The 21,560-nt window shown below is 47.0% G+C and overlaps 1 protein-coding gene across 1 annotated transcript in view; it reads left to right on the plus strand.

Annotated features, from left to right (window-relative positions):
• The first annotated feature begins 1,497 nt into the window (after nt 1–1,497).
• The window catches only part of LOC306785911 (sprouty-related, EVH1 domain-containing protein 2-like), a 20,183-nt gene continuing 120 nt past the window's right edge, over nt 1,498–21,560 (plus strand). The window contains exons 1-6 of the mRNA XM_079280485.1: nt 1,498–1,850; nt 12,441–12,633; nt 12,724–12,892; nt 13,400–13,464; nt 17,528–17,686; nt 17,824–21,560. The exon at nt 17,824–21,560 is cut by the window's right edge and continues 120 nt beyond it. Coding sequence (XP_079136611.1) covers nt 1,825–1,850; nt 12,441–12,633; nt 12,724–12,892; nt 13,400–13,464; nt 17,528–17,686; nt 17,824–18,609 — 1,398 coding nt within the window. The 5' untranslated portion in view covers nt 1,498–1,824 and the 3' untranslated portion in view covers nt 18,610–21,560. The remainder of the gene's footprint in view (nt 1,851–12,440; nt 12,634–12,723; nt 12,893–13,399; nt 13,465–17,527; nt 17,687–17,823) is intronic.

The following is a 21,560-nucleotide window of genomic DNA, read 5'->3' on the forward strand; positions in this document are numbered from 1 at the left end:
TAATGACATTTAACTGTAATATTTCACAATAAACGAACTTTCTGTCACTTCACAGGCTTTTACTTTAATATTTCACAACACTGTACTCAGAATTGTTTTATTATCTATTACACAGAATTTGAGTTTAAACTTTGCAAAGCACTCTGGGATTACCACACCGCAACTACAACAGCACACTGCTAGAACGATCTGATGGCTGTTTCACTGTAAAATCACAGTACAATGCAGTATTACTACAACAACATGCTGCTGTATCACAGTAATTAGATGTCATAATTGTGTATGAAGTCACAGTACACAGCTGTAATTGTACTGTAAAATAAAACAACAACTTGCTGTTAAAGTAATGCAACTATTGGCCAGTAATTAACTGTGCATGCACAGTCAAATGTTTTACAGTCATGTGTTTTATGTATGTAAGTATTACTGTTATAATGCAGTACTTTGGTCCACACGTTTCCTCCAGAGGTGCAGGACGTCTGATCGACCAGCTGGGGGCGCTACACGTCCGCAGTGTTACTCTAACATGTGTTCAACCTGAAAAGCAATACTGGCAACTGTTGAGAGCAGGGACATGAAGTCTGTCAGCACTCAGCCAGAACAACAAAAGTGTCCAATCATCTGACTGCCCCTCACTTTAGAGATCAATAGCTGTTTCACAAGGTCTCGATCCTCCGACTGCAGCTCAGCGCAGAGAGATTAACACTCGGCTGAGAGGCTCTCACTGATAGTAACATGTTAACTAAACCACAAAATCCCTTTCATCTGCTTTCTTTCATCAGACCTGAACTTTGTTCTTTTTTCTTCTTCGAGTTATTTATTGAAATGATCATTGAATCTATATTTTAATCAGCAGAAGGGTTCAAATAACCAACTCCAGGATCATAAAATAATAATCTTTACTGTGCCTGTGTAATGGATAATGTGTGTAACGCCTGCGGTTACTTTGAGGTGTTTCTTTATTTACTGGAATATACAAAACATCCCAAAAGGAACTTTTTTACATTTCCACTGAGAACAAAGGTGACATGTCCGGATTTGAAATCAAGGATCCGGGGAAGGGAAAAGAGGGAGGGGGAGAAGGAGGGGGGTCGTTTATCAAGGGCCCCTACGGCTCGTGGGCCCTCCACCAAAATGTAGACCGACGTCACCGCTTCCGCCCTGCACCCCCCCCCCCCCTCCTCCTTCCCTCCCTCCTCCTCCCTCCCCCGGCGTCGTTGGAGCTGCTCTGCTGCCTGCAATCCAACATGGAGTAGAGAGAGATGGGGCTCTAGCGGGGCCACCCCTCGGTAACAACAGCGACGACGCGCTTCTCCTTTTTTCCCTTTTACGCACAACTGGAACCGGAGTCGTCGGTGACAAAACATGCGCTTGAGGACTTAAAAAACGGAGCGTGTGCCCTGTGTGTGTCCGTGTGCGTGTGTTTTGGGGGTGGGTGGGAGGGAGGGGGGTTGTAGCGAGGAAGAAGAGCTGGATTCGGCTACGAAATTGTCTTTTATGGTTCACGGTTCCTCACGGAACGCGACGGGCTGGTAAGGTTATAGGAAATCTGCGATCCAGAAGGAAACCCAGAAGAAACTGTGTGGCTTCAGGGGAGTGTGTGCGCGCGTGTGTGTGTGTGTGTGTGTGTGTAGGGGGGGGGGGAGAAAAGTGAGGAAAAAGGAAGACGGAGGCACAGCCAGAGAGCCCGACACTCGCACACAAAGGCGCAAAGAGGGGGAATTTATGCGGAATTGGAGACCGGATCGGAGGCGCTTCGGTGGAAGAATGACGAGCGAGAAGTGTGCAACCTCCGCGGTACATTACCTGAGGTGAAACGAGAAAATGATAGAAGAAACACAACCAAACGAGTAAGTACACTGTGGCGCAAAGATTCCTCTCTACACCCGTCTCTCTCTCTTTTTACCCCCCCCCCCCTTCTTAGTACCTACAAGTTGGAGATGATCGGGGCAACTTGCTGGAATGTGCAGCCTTTAACCCCCCCCCCCCCCCCTTTATAAACGCTGCTTTTCATGTGTGTGTTTCTGCATTCATTTTAATGTCATCCACTCGGGATTTGGTGGTTGGTGCTGCTGTGAAGTAATGCATTGACAGCGCTGTGGAAGAAGGTTTTTGTAGCCAGCTTGCTGTACAGACTAGTCTCGAGAAAGGCGAGAGGGAGGGGGGGGGGGGGGGGGAGGAGGGGAATACGCGTGGGTGGATCGGAAACATTTTCTGAAAGGATCTGTAAAGCGAGAGCGCAGGCCCTGTTGCAGCGTAACTTAGAAACTCGAAACACGCCCTGAAGTTACACCTTTTATAAATACACGAGCGCGAGCTCACGCACCTCTCGTGTTTGTGTGTCGCTCGGTAAAAGAACGAGGAGGAGAAAAAAAGCCCCGGCGGCGTTTTTACAGAGGCAATGTGGCCTCGTTATTTGGCCACATCTGTGTGTTTCCTTCCAACCGGAGGGAGGAGGGGAAGTCTCACAGGATATGAGATATCCGATATGCCTCATCCGCCATCTCTTTCTCAATCGCCCTCATTTGCATAACCTACCGCGCTCCATTCATAAAAATACAAGCAGCGATCACAAACGACGACTTGAACCTACACAAAAAGGACAAAGTCATGTTTTAACCCACGTGTGTTTGGCTGTCCCTCTCGCGGATCGTGAAGCTGATCTTTGTTCTTATATAGAGCGCGTGCAGGCCGGACCGGTTTAAACGGCACCCACAGTTTACAATTAGCTCCACGGAGGAGGAAGCCGGAGGCTCCTAATCTCTTATATATTTATGTATATGTATCTGTACATATTTATATATAGCCGACCTGTTAAAGCAAACACGAGCGGACCACCGGGTTTAAAATGAAAATGTGAGAACCATTTGAATGATTGTTTTTTTTACTCCATTAGTTTATCGACAGCTCGTGTCGGTCTGTGCACGGGGAGGAATGCCTGCCTTGCATATCTCTTTTGGTGAAAGGGCGAAGGGCACCGGGGGGGGGGGGGGGGTGGCGCCGGCTCATTCATAAAAAGAAGAAGAACAAGAAGTCCTCCAACCTTCATTCATGCTCCGGTGGCCGCATTGGGCTGCATGAAGCTGGGCGTGTTTGAGCTCTGTCCCTCCGGTCTCATTGGGGGGGGGGGGGGGGGGGGGGGTTCTTTTCACACGGCGTGGTGTGTGCAAATTGGGCCACGCCCACCACGTGACGGGCGACAGACTTCCGCTAACAAAACAAAAGCTTTTATTCCCATTGAAACCACGTAACGTTAAAACAACAACACAGCAATGAGTTTTAGTTGCATCGACAAGAGAGTATCGCTGAACCGCGTCACTGATTTCATTTCCCCAATCTCATCATCTAATCATGTTTATTAACCGTTATTTACTGTTCAATTTAAACTGAAATCTTTATTCTTCTGCAAAGTCAAAGTTTAATAAATGCACCGTAGAAATGAATCTTAATTAGCTCTGATGCTAATATGCATAACTTATAGACGAGCTTCTGTGTAACATTACGACAGAAACGCTCGAGCAGCTAAAGCGGCAGAGAGCAGCCGAGCTCCAACACTGAGACGACACAGTAGTAGTTCATGTAAAATGCACCCATGCATGGGAAATGTTTCATGTTTTTGACGTGCCTTTGCTAAGAATAGAAGCGAGATTATGGATCAAGGCCATTAAAAGGCAGATCAGGGTCCTGGTGGTCCTGAAGGCAGCGGGGGTCTCTGCAGCGACCACGTTGTGTCTGCTAGCTGTAGCTAGCTAGGTGATGAGTGAGTTAGTGCTGAGTGATTCACAGCTAAACTAAATAATGTTGGTTTTGTTCACAGCGCTAACTCACTCACTCACTCACTCACCAGCTAATGTTAGCGAACAGAAAAGTACCAAAGTGGGAGCTGCTTCCTTTAGGACCACAAGGAACCTCCATGTAGCGTTTTCATGGTCTCGATCCATAATCTCCTCCGGATTTTATCAAAGGCACATGACCCGCGTGGAATATTAAACATATTCTAACCAAGTTCTTTTCCGGTTGGTGCAGTCCAAAGCAGCTTTGCACCCTAAATGAGCGCATCTAGTAATGTTAGTAGACAAGAAAGCCAGACTGTGTTCCTCTAAAACAGCAATCAGCTGCAGATCTGTGTAATCCATGCATTTTACAGAATCACATGTCATTGGCCTCCTGTCACTTAGCTCGGCCAGCTAACAGCTAAAAAGATTGTTCAGCAGAAGAGTGTTTTAAGACTTATTGAACTGTGTGCTTTCAAAGTAAAAGTGTATTGCTGTCATTTCTTAACAGTAAAAGAACATTTGGTTTCAATGTATTTCAGATGCAGTGGTACACAGTTGTCAGCTTCATTTATCGTTGTTTTGCATTGCACAGTAAATTTCGACATTTTGTTACAGATGTCTTGTGAAACTGGACAGTCACCCAAAAGACGTTTATCGTCTTATTACCGGAAAGAGAATTGAATCATTGTGCAGCGTTATCTGCCAGTTTGTGTGTCGCGGCTTATCAGAAATAAACGCCCGCTATCAGATGAAGGCAGGGTCAGGAAATAAAAAGACGCCTTTTTATACCCTTTGTGTCGTGTTGAGAGGTGCAGCAATGTGCCGTTTCCTCCTGATTGTTTAAATGTGTCACAGGTTAGATGTTTCACAACCTCGGGGGGTTTTATCGTACGTCCGTAGTGGACTTTTTCTTTGTTGTCGGATGGTGATGCACATTCGAAAGCCTCGCCTCATTAATGGACCAATTTGATGTCTCGGTTTTCCTATGAGCAGGCGATGTGATTGCACACACACACACACACACGCATATTGCCTTTTTAACGACGACATGTCCTGAACTAGACTAGCTTCAACCATCCTGTCCTCAGGTTGGTGCCTCTTTGCTCTGTCCTTCTGAGGACATTTAGTACTTTTTATGAAAGCAAAAGATCTCCCTTGCACCCCCCCCCCCCCACACACACACACTGGATGTATTGATCCGGTGTGTACTGCTGCAGGGTCAGCATGTGCACAGTCAGTATTGGACAGGAGATGCCCGCTGACATTCAGCTACGGTCAACGTAGCAACGAAATATAATCCATCCCTGAGCAACAAGAAGCGCTCACCAGCAGACACCGCGGCGGCGAGGCGCTAGCGGGTCTGCGTGTTCCCTCGCCGGGACTGTTCTGTTCCTCACACACGCCGCTTTTACAGCGTTAGCAGCATTTGATCGTGAGACTTTCATGAACCTCACAGGTGCGGAATGAAGAACAATGCACGATTAAATGAAACTACTTTAGAAGATATCGTTTTCTATCACAGAGCGGTGGACTCGGGTCACGTGACTCACAAATTTGATGACTCGACTTGACAAAAATCAAGAAAAGACTTGCAGCTCAACTTGGACCTTGACACCAACGACTCGTGACTTGACTTGGACTTGAGCCGTTTCCCTTGAAGATACTTGATACTTTCCCCCCCGAGCCCGGCGTTTAATAGGTATGTCATTTTAAATAGTGCTCCACGAATCAATTCATGACAGCAAGTCGACACTTAACTTCTTAAACCACGAAGAGCTAACATCACATCCAGTTACAAGTACTTTGCGTTCGATCCAAACAGTATTTGCATATGTAGCGTTCTAAAGAGAAGGCGGTCCTGGTGGTTGAGGAAGTGAGACTTCTTCAGCAGCTTACGCTCTCATTTATTCAACTTTATTTTAGGCCAAATGATTTTTTTAAAAGGCGAGAAAACTGCGTGGAGAAGGAACAGAAATCGAGCAGTGGTATCTTAACAACAAAGACATATTAATATACACGTCCGTACGATGATATACTGCGTATGGAGCCATAGACATGTCACGTATCACATGATACACACGTGCAGAAAGTCAACATACGCCGCGCGAACAAATTAACTTCCTTTGCATTTCTTCCCCTCTCTGTCTCTCTGTGTATTCCCCCTGCACACACACACACACACACACACACACACACACACACACACACACACACACACACACACACACACACACACACACACATCATGCGGATCAGATCCTTGTCCACAGTGTTTCCTGTGTGTTACAGAGCAGCTCATCACTGGTTGCTATCCGGAGCCTTTATATAACGGCCCGAGCTGTTTATATCTGGAGACTAAACAATGGCCCCAGATTGTTTGCCTCTTTTTTTTCTTTTTTAAAACTAATCTCTGCTCATCAGCTGACTGGATGAGCAAGATTATAATAGCTTGAGTTTTCATTCACGTCTCTGTGTTTCCCCTCTTTGTCACACCGAGTACACAACACTGCTGCTCAGTGGAACTCTGTGAACTTTCACTCCTCCAGGAACCATCTCGGGGTTTCTATCTGACATCACAGTACCTGGGAGATTGAGTTCCATCCGCACATACGGCACGGTTAGCGTGCATGTAATGTGTGCGTGCATATGTTGACTGGTGTAAAGTACAGTACGGGACTGTCGGAGCAGGAGCACGTCTATTCATTCTGTTTGAAGACGGTATTTCTGCACAGTTGCAGCTAAAGATCGAGCTGCACTAAAGAAACATTTCCAATCATTTCTTAGCGTTGTCAAGCACAAAAGTCAAGATTTTCAATCATTTCCGAAATCCACAAGATGTTTTTATGCAGCAAAACGTTCTGCTTCAATGTGTATTTGTTAGCGTTTCGTTTTCCATAAAGAATATTTTCACTGCGGTGCAGCAGCAATCTAACAGCACCACTCCTCCGAGTGTTTGATGGTAATGTCATGAAATACGACGTCAGACATTTGAAGCTTCATTCAAAAACCTTCAAATACAAACACTTTAAAAGACTTTTGGAACGGCTTTCTGGTAAAAAGTTGACCAACTGTCAAACATCACTCGCACTTCTAGTTCTCCGTCAGAGATTCGCGGACATTTGAAGTTATTTCAGACGGATGTTCTCATGTTAAAATAAAAACAAATCCTGCAACAGGGAACGACTCCAGGCTATTTTAAAAGTGACCGCAAATAGCATCAGGAAGCGTTGCAGCCCGTCATCTGAACCGCTAAACACACCGGCCCGGTGAGACCAGGGAAGCCCTCACGCAACAGTCCTCCGAGTGTTCATCATGCAAATACTTTTCAGTTGCTTTGGTGCCCTGAGGCAACCACAGGTCGTCCAATTACAAGATAAACCATTGACGTTCTGACAGTTTATGGAAACACGGACGACCTGATGAAAGGCCCCGAGGTCGCCCCGCATCACTTCCATCTGATCCACAGCGGTAAGCCTCGCGCACCACGAGAGGATATGAGGCTTTATACACCGTCTGGTTTGGCTTCTAAGTCGCTTGTAAGAGGTTTAGAAACAATTAGCTTATTTTCACAAGTGGTTTCCAGCTCGATGGCGATGGAGGGGCGGCAGAGGCGACGCCACTGGGCCTTGAACGTTACAGCACAGTTGTTTTTGAACCAAACACATCGCAGCGCGCCAACGTCTTTCTCCTTAAGAAGGCACGAATAACACTCTGAAGTTCCACCGGTACTTGATTCAGAGCGGCGTTGCTCCCATTTAGACCTTTTAGCACGTTATTGTAGCCCTGACAACAATAAATTGATGCTATTTTTCTCCCAAAGAAATAAATGCCGATGATTGGGTCTGAACTTATTTGTGTTGATGGGAAGTTGTGGTCCCACCAGCAGCCTGAGTCTCGGGGGGGCATTCCTCCATTAAACTGCAGCTGATCGACAGGAAGCCGATCACACTTCCCCCCCCGGAGCCTCCGGGATCAATAGCGGTGAATGAACTCTCCTCGCCCCGCCGCTCTGGCTCTCCTCACTCCTCACTGTATGTGAAGAAATGTTGCATTCTCTGCCTCAAATCCGTGAAGCCGCAGGAGGTTTTTCTTTACATTTCTTTGAAATATACTGTTTGTAATGAGAGCAGAATATTTTTCAGCAGGAGAGTGCCTCTTTCAATTATCTCATGATTTATGGAGTCGATAAAAGATCAAACAGATCCGGTAAAAGCCCAGACACACTAAACCAACATCAAAGAACTATCGGCCACACTGTCGCCTGTCTTGGTGAAAAAGTTGCGCTCAAACTGACCTGACATCAGTGTGTCAGGGCCTCAAAGCCTTAATAGAGACGTAACAATGGTTTAAAAATCATCCAGAGGCATTAAATGATGACGTGAAACAGAGGAAACCTGATGAACCACATTTGAATCAACTCTACGTTCCTGCACTGCTGCTGTGAAACACGCTTCAGTGCATCAGAAGCACCAACCGGTAATGAAATCATCCCGTTTGTGAAGCACCTTACAGACACTTCCGGCTCGCTGCAGACCGCGTGTGTGTGTGTGCGTGTGTGTGTGCGTGTGCGTGTGTGTGTGTGTGCGCGTGTGTGTGTGTGTGTGTGTGGTTCTGTTGATCGGGCAGAGGTGCGGCCGGTCTTTCCTTATCAGAGGAAGTATAGCCGCCCTTATCACACATGGCTGCCCTCACTGGCCCTTTTATCTGACACACATGAGTGGATTCCAGACCTGATAACCAGCCCCCCCCCCCCCCCTCCCTTTTTTTACTGTTTTATTGCAATATTGCCAGACGCAGAGCACGTCAGGTATTTGCAGGGTCCAGCTCACGAAGTGGCACTCCTAATAGTGTAATACTCTCAAAGAGGATGCACTTAAAATGTTCCTTTGATCGTGAATACGGACAGAATGTGGCTCACCAATGAATTCAACGAATGGAATCGGGGGTTCATGACGGAGCACTGGTGTGACTTGGCAGGTGATCAGCAGGTGTGCACTCCACCCACAGCTCATTTCCTCCATTGTGACACAGACTTGTTTGCGGGGTGTGGACCGGGCATAAAAATAGAAAGAATAGAGAAAGGATGCGTCAAGCTGAGCAGTGAACCGAGGAAACCTCCGTCACCACTTTGTTGTTTGCAACTCATTCACAGAGCGAGATCATTCCTTTGAGCTGATGTGGCAGATCACTTCTCATACAGCGCTGCTGCTATTTTTAATGAAGTGTATTTTGTAGTAATCCCACAGTAATCCCACAAAAGTGAATCATATGTAATAACAGTGAACCAGGAATTATAAAGACCGCAAACACTGGTGGAGAGGATGTGGACGAGGGGAAAGCAAACAAACAAAAACTGGTCTTTCAGCCGGGAGACAGTAGTCTGTCCCTGATGATTTATGTGTGTAACTACTGTACTTAAGGAGTAATCTTTTCCTAAACCTCCTTTCTGTTGTTGAAGCAGCTATAACCAAAAGATTTCAGATCAACAATGGATCACATGACTCCACGTAACCCTGCAGAGCATTATCACCTGTATTTAGGGAAAGAAAGCTCTAAAAGAACACCGCACGAGCCGGGACTCTGGTTGGAATTATCTTCCAGAACGTTGGTGAAATACAAACTAGCCTGGAGCTTCGTACACCAGCTACTATAACAAAACAACAACAGTTGATATGAGCCGACACGGCTCGTAACTCGTCTTTTTGCCTCAACATAACTGATGATTTCACAATATATTCTCAAAAGTTTGGTTTCCTAAACCTAGTTTAGGAGTTTCCTGTGAAGACGGACTTTTATTTTGAAAGGACAACATGTAACAGGAGGATATTGACACGTGTTGCTGGCTTTTTTCGTGTGTGTGCGTGTGTACGTGTGGGCGTGTGTGTGTGTGTGCGTGTGGGCATGTGTGTGCGTGTGTGCGTGTGTGTGTGTGTGTGTGGGCATGTGCGTGCGTGTGCGTGCGTGCGTGCGTGTGTGTGCGCGCGTGCGTGTGTGTGTGCGTGCATGTGTGTTTACACCAAAGCTCAAACATTGAAGCTGTAGTTGCTTTTCAGTGCGATCTGTTTGTCTGCTGTCTGTCATTCAGTCGGTTTTATGAATGTGTGTGGGCGGGAGCTGGTGAACCAGTTTTGCCACCTGTGTGTGTGTGTGTGTGTGTGTGTGTGTGTGTGTGTGTGTGTGTGTGTGTGTGTGTGTGTGTGTGTGCGTGTGCGTACATCAAATCCCTGGGACTGTACGTAAACTAATTATATAACAACACCTCTCTCTCTCTCTCTATCTCTATGTGTGTACGTGTGTGTGTGTGTGTGTGTGGGCGTGTGTGCGTGCGTGTGTGTGTGTGTGTGTGTGTGCCAGAATGTGTTGTGTTGTGTATTAAAGTAGCGCGTCGTGGCCGTCTGTGTGTTCCAGCCACAGATTACAGGTCTGTGGCCACAAGACGGCCCAAAATGTGAGGAGTTCCTCTCAGAGAGCCGATGGCCGGCGTCGCCTTTCTTAAAAAGCACGTGTTCTGATATAGCACCGAGTTTTTTGGTGTTATTTCTGTACGTGGAGGGACTCGACGATGTGTGAGAACGGTGGCCGGACATTCTTCTTTGTTCACTGTCAGAGCTGCTCCGGAGGCAGAACAACTTCCGACAGGAATTCAACGTCTGTTTAGTGGTTTATATAACAACACCTCTCTCTCTCTCTCTCTCTATCTCTCTATCTCTCTCTGTGTCTCTTTCTCTCTTCATCCCCCTCTCGCCCACACACACACACACACATGCACGCGCTTCGATGGAATACACAAAGGTACGTCCTGTTATTGTCGGATAACTCGTGTGGCTTGTGTTCCTTGTGTCCCTGTGAGGGTGGTGTCTGTCACACCAGTGCTCCAGCACGGCTCCTGTTTTACCGTCTGGTGTTGGAGCCGTCGCCGAGCTGCAGACACTAAACTGTCGCCGTGTTATCTGAGAGTCCGCTGGCGTCTCATCTGCTCGTACAACACGCTGGTGTGCGGCTGGAAGCAGATCACCGAGGTCAAAGGCTCACAGAGCTGCAACTAATGATGCTTTTCACTGTCAATGCAGCCGTGAAGTCATTGATAATAAGTCTGTAAAATGTAACAAAATGGGGGAAAACGGCCACCGAGGCCTTCAAATTGCATGTTTACGATAATATTAAACCTCACATTTGTCTTTCTCTCTGAATAATAATGTGTCCATTCACAAAATCCTTTTATTTTAGTTCACGTTGAGATTTAAAATCTCTTTTCGAGGTAAAAAGCTTCACATTTAAGCACAAACCGCAGATTAAAAAGCAAAAAAAAGTTAAAACAACATAAGAAATTGAAAACAAACAAACAAGTTGCACCAACGCATGAATTATCTGTGTTCAGTCAGAGGAATACATAACTCTGTCTTTATCGTCTTGCACGCTTATAAAACAATCTAGTTAAAGTGTTTTTGCCGCTCACAGCAAACATTTTAAAGCACTTTTAATAAAGTGCAGCTTGGAGGGATGACGCACATAATCAATCCACATGACTGGAGGTTGCAGCGAGGAATCGATTTTGGCGTACAGATCAGAGATAAGGAGACCGTTTGCGTGATACGGCCTTTTACGAAGAAAAATCAACTGACTTGTAAAAAAAATTGCAATAATTTGTGTGAAAACCCGAATCAGAGACGTAACGCATGCGTATCAAATACCTGATAGAAATGCTGCTTGAATTATTATTTTTTCCGCAGCAAAAGAAAAACAAGATTTGTTTCTGTACAGAAACATAACTTTGCTCCGAGTGTTTTATTTATTTATTTATTTTTATTCAAACGTATTCGGTTGGTCATGCGTACCGAACCGTGAGCCTCGTACCGAACGGTTCAATACCAATACGCGTATCGTTACACCCCTAACACATATATTACGTATAATATATCCATTTCTTAATTATGTGGCATGTGATTTGAGAAATATAAAGTATTCACAGAATAAAGAATAAAAAGTGTGTCTGACGCGGTTGTGTGTGTATCATATTGATATATATTGTTCTTCAGTTGATGAACTGAGCATCTGAGGATGAAGTTCTCTTCTCGGTGAAGTTGTGAGGAAACAGGAAACACGGAGCCGCGCTCACATTAAAGTGTGAGGGCGGATTTATTCGTGCCGGAGCGACACCTCCCACCTCAGCACAGCGAGAACCGGCCGAAGTCGTGACTTTAAGAGTCGCCCTCAAACATTCTGCCGCCGTGTGACTGCAGCGCTATAATAAACTCGTTAACGCGCTCCTTACACTGCGGCAGGGAGTTCAGATTTAGGTTTGCAGGATAAGTAGCTGAGTTATTTTCACACGTTGAGGTCGGGATGAATCTTAGAGTTTCTGCATTTTGTGTAAAATATTTGTTCCAAGGCTAAAATACACACAGTGACTCTCCTGCACGCTGAATAAAACCTCCTTTGCTCTTCATTGGTAGCCGACATGTTGACAGGCGTCACTCACGTGTCCCAGAGCTCAGATTACGGGTCGTTATTTGGAAGCGGAGCGTGCAGCTTCCAGCTTCTTCCAGGTCATAAGCAGAATAACGTCAAGCTTTTCTTTGGATGTTGGACAGTTGAATATAAAAACGTGCACTTGTCAGCTGTCGTGCTGACATCTGTCTCTCTCCCTCTCGTCCCTCTTTGCAGCGACAGCTACATCGTGCGTGTGAAAGCGGTGGTGATGACGCGGGACGACTCGAGCGGCGGCTGGCTGGCCCAGGACGGGGGAGCTCTGAGCCGGGTCGGCGTGTGCCGCCTGCTGCCGCCGGAGCTGCCGGCGGTGCCGACCTCCGGCTGCTCCCAGTTCCTCATCCGCGGCGAGCGGCTGAGAGACAAACAGGTGAAACACGCCGACCACAAAGGAAAGCGCCTCAAAGTTCATCAGGATGAGCACTAGATCATTGATGCGGTTTTCTTTAACTTCAAACAGGTGATTCTGGACTGTCCGATGAGGAAGGACCTCGTGTACACCATAGCAACGCCCACATTTCACCATTGGAAGGTAGAGGACAGGAGGTGTGGCCTGTCCTTCCAGAGTCCAGCGGACGCCAGAGCGTTCGACAGAGGGGTTCGGAAAGCCATCGAGGACCTGGCTGAAGGTACGGGGACCGACTCAACCGATGCACGGAGACGAGTCCAGCTTAAAGCGCCGGCTTTATTCTGTTCGTTGCATCATTCTCGTACAAACAAAATGTAGTGTGAAGAAGCAGGAGGACGGACAAACAAGTGGAACCTGCAAAGTGCCTCAAACCGACATCTGTAAAGCCGAGGAGGGATTGTAATTCACTGTGAACTCATATCTCAGATTCACGGACTCCTTCATTGCTTTCAAACAAGCCTCGTAAATAAGGAAGTCAAGTATCAAATTCATTATAATTAAAAAACGCAGGTTGAATATTTTTTCTTGAAGCTCTCCTGCTTCAAAAGCATCCAAAGACGACTTGACCGCCGTAATAAAATGAAGTGAACTGTGAACGTGCAGGCCGTGATTACATCATTTTAAACTCCACTGAGGTTTATATCACCGAGCTACGGCAGATGTTCCTGTATCATGCGTCCAGTGACGTGTATGTCTCTTGAATTAAAGGATGGTTTCTTCTCTGCAGGCTCCACAACCTCCTCCACAGCACTCCAGAACGAGGGCGAGCTGGGCGACGACGACGTCTTCACCGTAAGCATGTTTTTCTACGCCTATCGAGTGTCGATTGAGCGGCTACAACGTTAGCATAGCCTAGCACCGATCAATCCGAACGCCATTCAGAAAACAAACATCTTTAAAGTTATCATCTTGCAGCCGGACCTGAATGAATGAGCATGAATTCAGACTTTTTACAAGTCGGCATCATGATTCAGTTACTTCGGCATCCTTTTGATCCGCTTACTGCAATTAAATCACAGCTCAATCAGTTTTACTTTCAGACGCGTACCGCTGACGTGTGGCTTGCAAGATGCAATGCAAACAGCTCGGGGAAATTTAGATGAAGTTATGAACCCAGACATGTATCTGATGACTTCCACAACACGTACAAAGCAGCAATTGTGTTCATTTACAGCCGTGTTTGATGAAACCTTTGCAGCAAACGCATCTGCATTGAAGATGACGTACAACGACACACTGATCCAACATTCATTTCAGTATTTCTTTCGGTCACGTAGCAGAACGATTCTCCCCTCGGCCCCTCACTCAGCGTCCCCTTTCTGTCACATATACCAGGTGTGTGTGTGTGTGTGTGTCAGGGCCTCTCTACCTTAATTTAGCAGGAGGACCCACTCTGTAACCTGACACCAGGAGCAGCAGGCAGGGTCACAAGGTCACTTCCTGTATCCCACCACCTCGCTCTCTCCTAGCGACCCCCCCCCTCTCCTCCCCTCATCACCCCCCCTCCTCCCCTCATCACCCCCCCTCCCAGTTGAGAGCCGCCACCAAACCAGCAGCTGTTTCCCAGCTTAGTGCGGGGCTGGTGATTTACGAGAGGAAGTGCCTCGTGGTTCATCTTTGACTCGAGCTGTCTGTGAGGGCCAAGACTAATAGGTGCTCTGCTGGGAGTGTACAGCCACCACAGAGACCCATACAAACACACGGGGGGGGGGGCAATCCCTCAGCCGGGGGGGGGGGGGGTGCAATCCCTCAGCCGGGGGGGGGGGGGGGGCACTCCCTCAGCCGGGGGGAAGAAGCAGCTTAGAAGCTGCCGTATTCACCCAACATAAGATGAAACTGCTCACTTCTTAAGCTCATTAAACAAATAGTGAGACACCCTCCATATTGCTATTTTAAGAGTTCTTTCAAACAGAGCGCAAACGGCAGCTGTTTGAGTGCTGATGGACCTGAAACACCACAAACTAAACAGGAGAACTAGTTTCTCATCACGTCTGCTTTTAAAATGTGCACTTGAACACACCGCCAAGGATGACAGCTCACAGCCAGCAGGCCTGCACACACCTGCATGGGAGGAATTACGACGTTCGTGAACAACAATCGTTGATGAGTCATGTACATTTGCTTCACAGATATCTTCATGACAGTGTGTATGTGGTTCAGTTGGGATTGACGATTGGTTCAATAAAACATCACTTGACGTTACGTTGTTTTCTGTTTCGGGTAACGTCAGACTAAAAGCTTTCTTTTCGAGAATGTTCGGTCTTCATAACTTGCCTCAAAAGGCATAAAAAGTCTTGGATATTTATGGTAAAAATGTGTATGAAACCAGGTGTTTGTAATGCAAACAGCCCAGTGGAAACAGTTTGAACTGTCCCATCATGTGTCTGATGAAGCTGAAGTACTGGTGGAGAAAGAAAGAACAATTTAAAGCACAGCGTTGTGTCGAGTAGATAAGATCTTGCAAAGTCAAAACAAAGGTCATTTATTTCACTCATTCTCTCGTGGGACTCCCACACGTCTCGTCTTGTCTTGTGAACCAGATTTTAACATCAACACCGTCACAACGCGGGCGGGTGCAGCACTGCTGGTGCTGATGACCTTTCCTAAAGTTAGCGGTGGGGCAGAGTTTGTGAGGCGGGCAGTCGTGGACAGCGGGACATGCTGCAGGAGATTTACAGCCTTTGGGGGAGGGGGGGGGGGGGCGCTAGGATGGACATACTCCCCTGAATTATTCCTCGTCCGCCGAACCTAAACTTAACCCAACCCTTCCTTCAGCACGTCTCCTCTCTGTCTCTATTTCGGCCTCATTCACAACAACGAGGGAGAGCTCCTGAGCTACTGAGGCAATTCTGGGCTCGTCCCGGGAGAGCGAGCCGGGGCCCCCGTTGAAGGATGAACCCTCCCCAGCTTTCAGTCGGGGACATGTTTGGTGTCAAAACATAACTTGAAGTGCCCTCTGTCCAGCCTGGGGACAGTATATAGAGGGAGCATGTCCAGAAATATAACCTCTCCCCCCCCTTCAACTCTCTCCGTCTCTCTTGTGCAGAAAGTCGGGGCCGTGGAGGCTGCAGAGTCAGACTGGATCTGAAACCGTATCGCCCACCTCCCGGTAATGTCTTCTCCAGGGGGGCGGGGCCCCCGGAGCGGAGGCAGCATGTTATGTTATTTTTGGCCGGCTGCTCTGAGGGCTTTGTAAGAAAGCTGGGGGGACATTCTCAGCGTGGCGGTGTCCATGTGGGGAGCTGGATATAAGAGGATAGCTTCAGCAGACACACAGACCAGATCTGGGTCATATCACTCATAATCATTCGTAGCGGAGCGCCAGATTTTGACACGTGGGGTGAAGATTCAGCTTCATGAAGTTTGAGAAAGAGTTTGTTAGGATTTCCGGGGGGTCGATATGTTACCCGACAACAGGGAATAAACGCGGGTTTTCTTCTGATATCATAATACAGCGATGATTAGATGACAGAGTGGGAGTTATTGTGAAAGTAATTTTGTAAATAGAAAGTTTCAGAGCTTCTTGCTGACCTCAATGGAGGATGCGACCATTGTTCGTCCACAGTGACTTTGCATATTTAGGGCTGCCGATGTCCGCTTCACATCTCAACATCTACTCGATGGACTGGTACAAATTGTTGTACTTTCTGACCTTTCATGTAAAACCCCATGAGGTTGACATTTTGTAAAAAACGGTCGGATGAACTGCCCTAAGCCATGTGTTGCACTCGTCCCCCTCGGGATCAATTTGTCCGATACTTTGGTTTATGGCCAAATACCTGCACATCGTACAGCATTCCTCTCGGCTTCAGCTCAGCTGTACTTTGTCTTCAGTGCCATTTAGTAAACGTTAGCATGCTAACGAGCTCAGCTAAGATGGTGAAAATGTTAAACATGTTAGCAATGCCACGTGAGCATGTTGCCATGCTGGTGTTAGCATGTAGCTCAGCAGCCTTCAACACATGCTGTTCATTGCGAGCACTCTGAGTTTCAGTGTCTTGCTCAAGGGCACTTCAACATGCGTTCACGAGGACAAGCTGTTCCAAACGTCAACCTACTTTATGAACTGAGCTACACTCACCTTTTATTTGGGTTTTTCTCTGTACAGTAAAAGTTGAAGAGAATTTGGAACATTTGAACAGCTGGAATCAAATGTTTGTCAAAGCTGCTGCTGGCAGAAGGATCTCCTGTAAAATGGGCACGAAACAGCACTTCTGTGGTTATTTTAACCCAAACGACGATCTTCTCCTCAACCTGACTGAGGTTCCAGTGAAGATGGAAGTTTGTTTGAAAAGACTGTCTGCATGTAATGAGCAGAATAAAGGCAACACTGCAAAAAGATCTCTTTACACTATACACTCTACACACTATACACTCTACACTCTATACACTCTTTACACTCGTCAGTTAAAGCTAATGTTCATCAGATAAATTCTACCTTCATTCAGTAATGTTCAGTTTTTGTGGAGGTCCCGTCGGATCATTTTGGAGGCTGCAGATACACCGAGGTGTTTCTAATATTTTGTCCACCCCATTAATATTATCGAGGGCCACTCTACGCCTCATTTGAATTTTAGTTTCATAACTACGATGTTTTCCTTGTGACCGTTGCAGATGTTTTTACAGCAGATGTTGTTTATAAAAGTTAAACTCGCACACGAAGATCCAAATGTGGATCAAGTGACCCGAAAAACAAAGCTCACGCTTCCTGTTTTCCCCAATCAGAGCTGCGGTGAAGGCTTCCTGTTTTTGTTTGTCCAATCATGGCGTCCTCTCGCACTAACGTGTTTGTTTGGCGTATCCAATCAGAGAGCAGCTTTTCAGCCGGCATCCTGTGTTTGTTTGTGTCCTTCAGAACACCACAGACAGCTCGTCGAACTCCTCCCAGAAACTGGAGAGCTCTCTGCATCCGCACGAGTCCTCGCCCCTTCCGCAGAGACACAAGTGCATGCTGGGACATCGCCACGACATCCACGACCCGTACCGGCTCTCAGACCACTACTTCATGGACCAGGTGAGACGACGAACGTCTGGTTTCAGCACACGGCGATGCCAAGAGAGTGTGAAAAAGTCCTGATTGAGATATTTTAAAATGTAATTCCTTGTCGTTGTTTTTCTGGTGTTTAAGTTTCCTTCTGTCTTTCTCTTCAGCCGTTGTCTCGGCTTCCCCGTCACGTCACCTTCCAGGACGACGAGGAAATCGTCCGCATCAACCCTCGGGAGCGCAGCTGGGAGCGAACCACCGAGCGCCACTATGGACGCCCGTCGGATCGCCCCTGGCTCAAGGGCTACGAGGACTACCGGCACGCCACCGTGCGGGACAAGTTCATCCAGATGGACGACTCCGAGTCCTACGTCCACTTTGCCAAGACGGAGGCGCAGAAGCACGACTACACCTACCCGCTTGCGCCGGCCCTGTCGCCCTCAGACTCTGACCCCGAACTCGGACCCTTGAACAAGGGCCACGGCGGCTCGTATCGCCAGGGCTTCCCCTCCGTGGTCTCCGCCCAGCCCCGCTCCTTCCTCCCGAGCTCCTCGCCGTCCGCCAACGGCGGGAAGGGGCGGAAGGAGGACGGGTTGGAGCGCGTTCAGTGCGAGCACTGCGGCGAGGCCTTTTACGTCTCCGACAACCGGAGGGGGCGGTGCCACGATGCGCCGGACCCCGTGCGGGCGTGCGTCCGGCGGGTCAGCTGCATGTGGCTGGCAGACACCATGCTCTACCACTGCATGTCCGACCCAGAGGGGGACTACTCGGACCCCTGCTCCTGTGACGGAGGCGAGGGCGGCGGCGGCGGCCGACTCGGCTCGCGCTGGCTAGCTCTGCTCTGCTTGTCTGTGGCGGCGCCGTGCCTCTGCCTCTACCCGCCGCTCCACGCCTGCCACCGGGCGGGGCTCAGGTGCGGCTGCTGCGGAGGCCGACACAAGGCACTGAGCTGAGAAACAACACGACAGAACACCGAAACCCAACGCAAGCACAGGGAAAGGGAAGGATGGGGGGGGTGCACAGAGGGAACAAGTGGTCATGGCTGCTCACTCTCTTGCCTTGGTTTCTCTGGGATTCTCTACAAATTCCAGACACTGAAATAAGCCAAAAAATAAAAAAACTGTTGGTGCATTTTCTGAACAGCCTGGGAAGATAAGCTCCCCCTCACGGCAGACAGTTCTCTCCGCTCTCCACGTGGCCATTTCACGCTCTGTTTCTAGAGAGAGCACTCTTTTTCAGGGGGCCTTTTGTGTTTTTTTATAGCTGACCTATATGTCATGTATCACATATGCAGGTACTTTATACTTTGTACACTGATATCGGCGTCAAAGAACTTGAATTGTTTCTTTGTTCTATTTTTTTTCCTTTCTCTCCTTTGATGTACGCGCGGCCATTTTGTTTATATTCTATTCCAATATCAGGCCCGCTGAGCTCAACTCCAGCTACAAGAGAAATCAGACACTAAACCTCTTTACGTGTGTGTGTGTGTGTGTGTGTGTGGATGGTATATGTACATGCTTACAATGTGCGCCGAGGCCTTTTACTGTCTGTACTGCAGCTTATAGTAAAGCTCATGTATAGAGTCCACATAGCGCTCCACCATCGACGTCTTTGTTCACAGAAACGGACGTGGTACTCGTCTTAATATCCCAAAGATTCGTGTTTTTATCCTATTTATTTTCTCACTGAATTGATCTACCAGCAAAAACAACAAAGGGTGCTGGGTTGTGATTCACCCACTGAATGAGACGGTGCCACGATACTCCGGCATCCGTCTCCCTGTTCCTTCAACCAGTGCCTCAAACCATCACCTCAACCAGGAACCCGCCCGGTCCGTTCCTTGTGGACGTACACTCGGTCAGCGGTCCGTGCCACGTCAAGGACTGAAAAATCAATCAGAGATGCCGTTAAAACTTGGTGCCCTTTATGCCTTAAAGTGTGGAGTCTGGCTCCAACCTCTCCCCCCGTCCCCGTCCCTCTGAAGACGTCTGCTTTCATGAAAAGCGCGAGCACGGTTACGGCTCCAGGCAATCAGCCTCACCGCGTACTCTTATAAAGTTGGGGCTAAACTATTTTTGTAATGAAAAGGAACTTGTAAAAGGCTTCTCATAAAGTGTGTAAACTAAGGACTCCAGTTTGCTTTGCGATGAACAATCAGCTCCTCTTTAGCCCCGTCCTCCAGCGGAGCCCATCAGTCACATGTGTGGAACAGCAAAGTCCTCAGCGATGGTTCATAACTAACTTAATGTGTTTGACCTCGATTCAGTTCACTGTTTTCACGATGCTTTACAACAAAATCCCCCCCCCCCACACTAAAATATGTCTTATGAATAGTCATTCAAATCTCCTTACTCGTGAAAATTTGTATAAAACATTTAATTTAACCAAAAACAAATGATTAGAACGAGATTTTGACACGTACAACATCACGACAGCAACGTAGTCTTATTCATAAAAGATGAGCCGACATGTCAAACATGCGTTGTAAAAGGAATAATCGGACACTTTAGGGCGTGTGTGACAGGAGGCGCTTAGCTTAGCATAGCTTAGCTTAGCTTAGCACTAGAAACGGAAATCTATCCTGGCTCTGTCCAACCGGAACAAAATCCACATGCTGGTGCTTCTACAGCTGAGTAACTTACCAAAGAAAAATGAAATGTTTTAATGCATTTTGTAACCAAAATCTGAAGTTTTTCACAATACACTCCGGTCCAATGGGAACCCGGAGGTCTTGCTAATACCTGGAGCTAATAGCTGGAACAATCATCATCATCCCATAAGGTTCTGATACAATGGAAACGTTGTTCACTGCTCCAGTAAATAGGACGGACCTTAGATACTACTGGCTTGCTTTTAGCTCAGCTAAGAGCCAGAAAGCTAACGTCATGCTAGCAGGATTCAAAGTCCACAAAAAGTCGGCAGTATTTTTAACAACAACCCCCAAATCACTATAAATGCTTTCATTTTTTAAATGAGAGGCGACGTGTAGCGAATGTGAGCGATATGCGTCAGTGTAACTTACCTCTTGCAGCTCGTGTGTTGCAGTCGCCCCCTTGTGGTGACCAGAGGATGAGGCAGTGGAGGACGACTCTTTTTGCATTTTTTTTCTTGCAGCCAATCGGAATCGAGAACTCACCCAGACCGTGCTTTAAGGGATGTTGATTGGTTAGCCAGGCTAGCTGTTTCCTAGTCCATATGCTATGCTAAGATAAGCTAATCGTCTCTTGCTTTTGGTTTCTAATGTTGATAAAATATTTAGAATATGTATATCTATATGTCAGTATGTATACAGATTTATGTGTATATATTATATATGTGTATATATAAATATATATATATATATACATATATATATATATTCGATCAAGATTAGAGACAACTTGCTGAAACCACACCTCCATGTGACTGGTGGGCAGCGTAGTGCTTTGAAGCACTCGGTCCCATTGGAAAAGAACGGGAGTCCGAATGAGACAACAGCTGAAATGCTTGAAACAAACATCCACCCCTGATTGTTTTGCCAAGGAAATGTCACGAACTGTAGTGGAAATACAGAATGCCTGAGGATGTCCTTTTCCCTTCCTGTCCTGTGTACCAGTATGTCCTTGGTGTGTGTGTGTGTGTGTGTGTGTGTGTGGTCTGGTGTTTGAGTGTGTTCTCTCATGTCAGAGCCATTAACAAGTGCCTGAACGCATCCTCTTTATCTACTTGTGTATTTAAATTGAAAAAATTTAAGAAACGACTCCCTCTAATGAATTAGACCCATTTTTTTTACGCTTAGTATTTTTACTCTGTAAAAAAAAAAAAGAGCAAAAATTATATTATATATATCAAGTGTATGTTGTACATTTTTATTTCTATTTTGTTTTGTTTTTTAAATAACTGTTTCTAACATGATGGATGTAGC

The sequence above is a fragment of the Melanostigma gelatinosum genome (assembly GCF_949748355.1).
Source record: "Melanostigma gelatinosum genome assembly, chromosome: 12".
Taxonomy (NCBI): Eukaryota; Metazoa; Chordata; class Actinopteri; order Perciformes; family Zoarcidae; genus Melanostigma; species Melanostigma gelatinosum.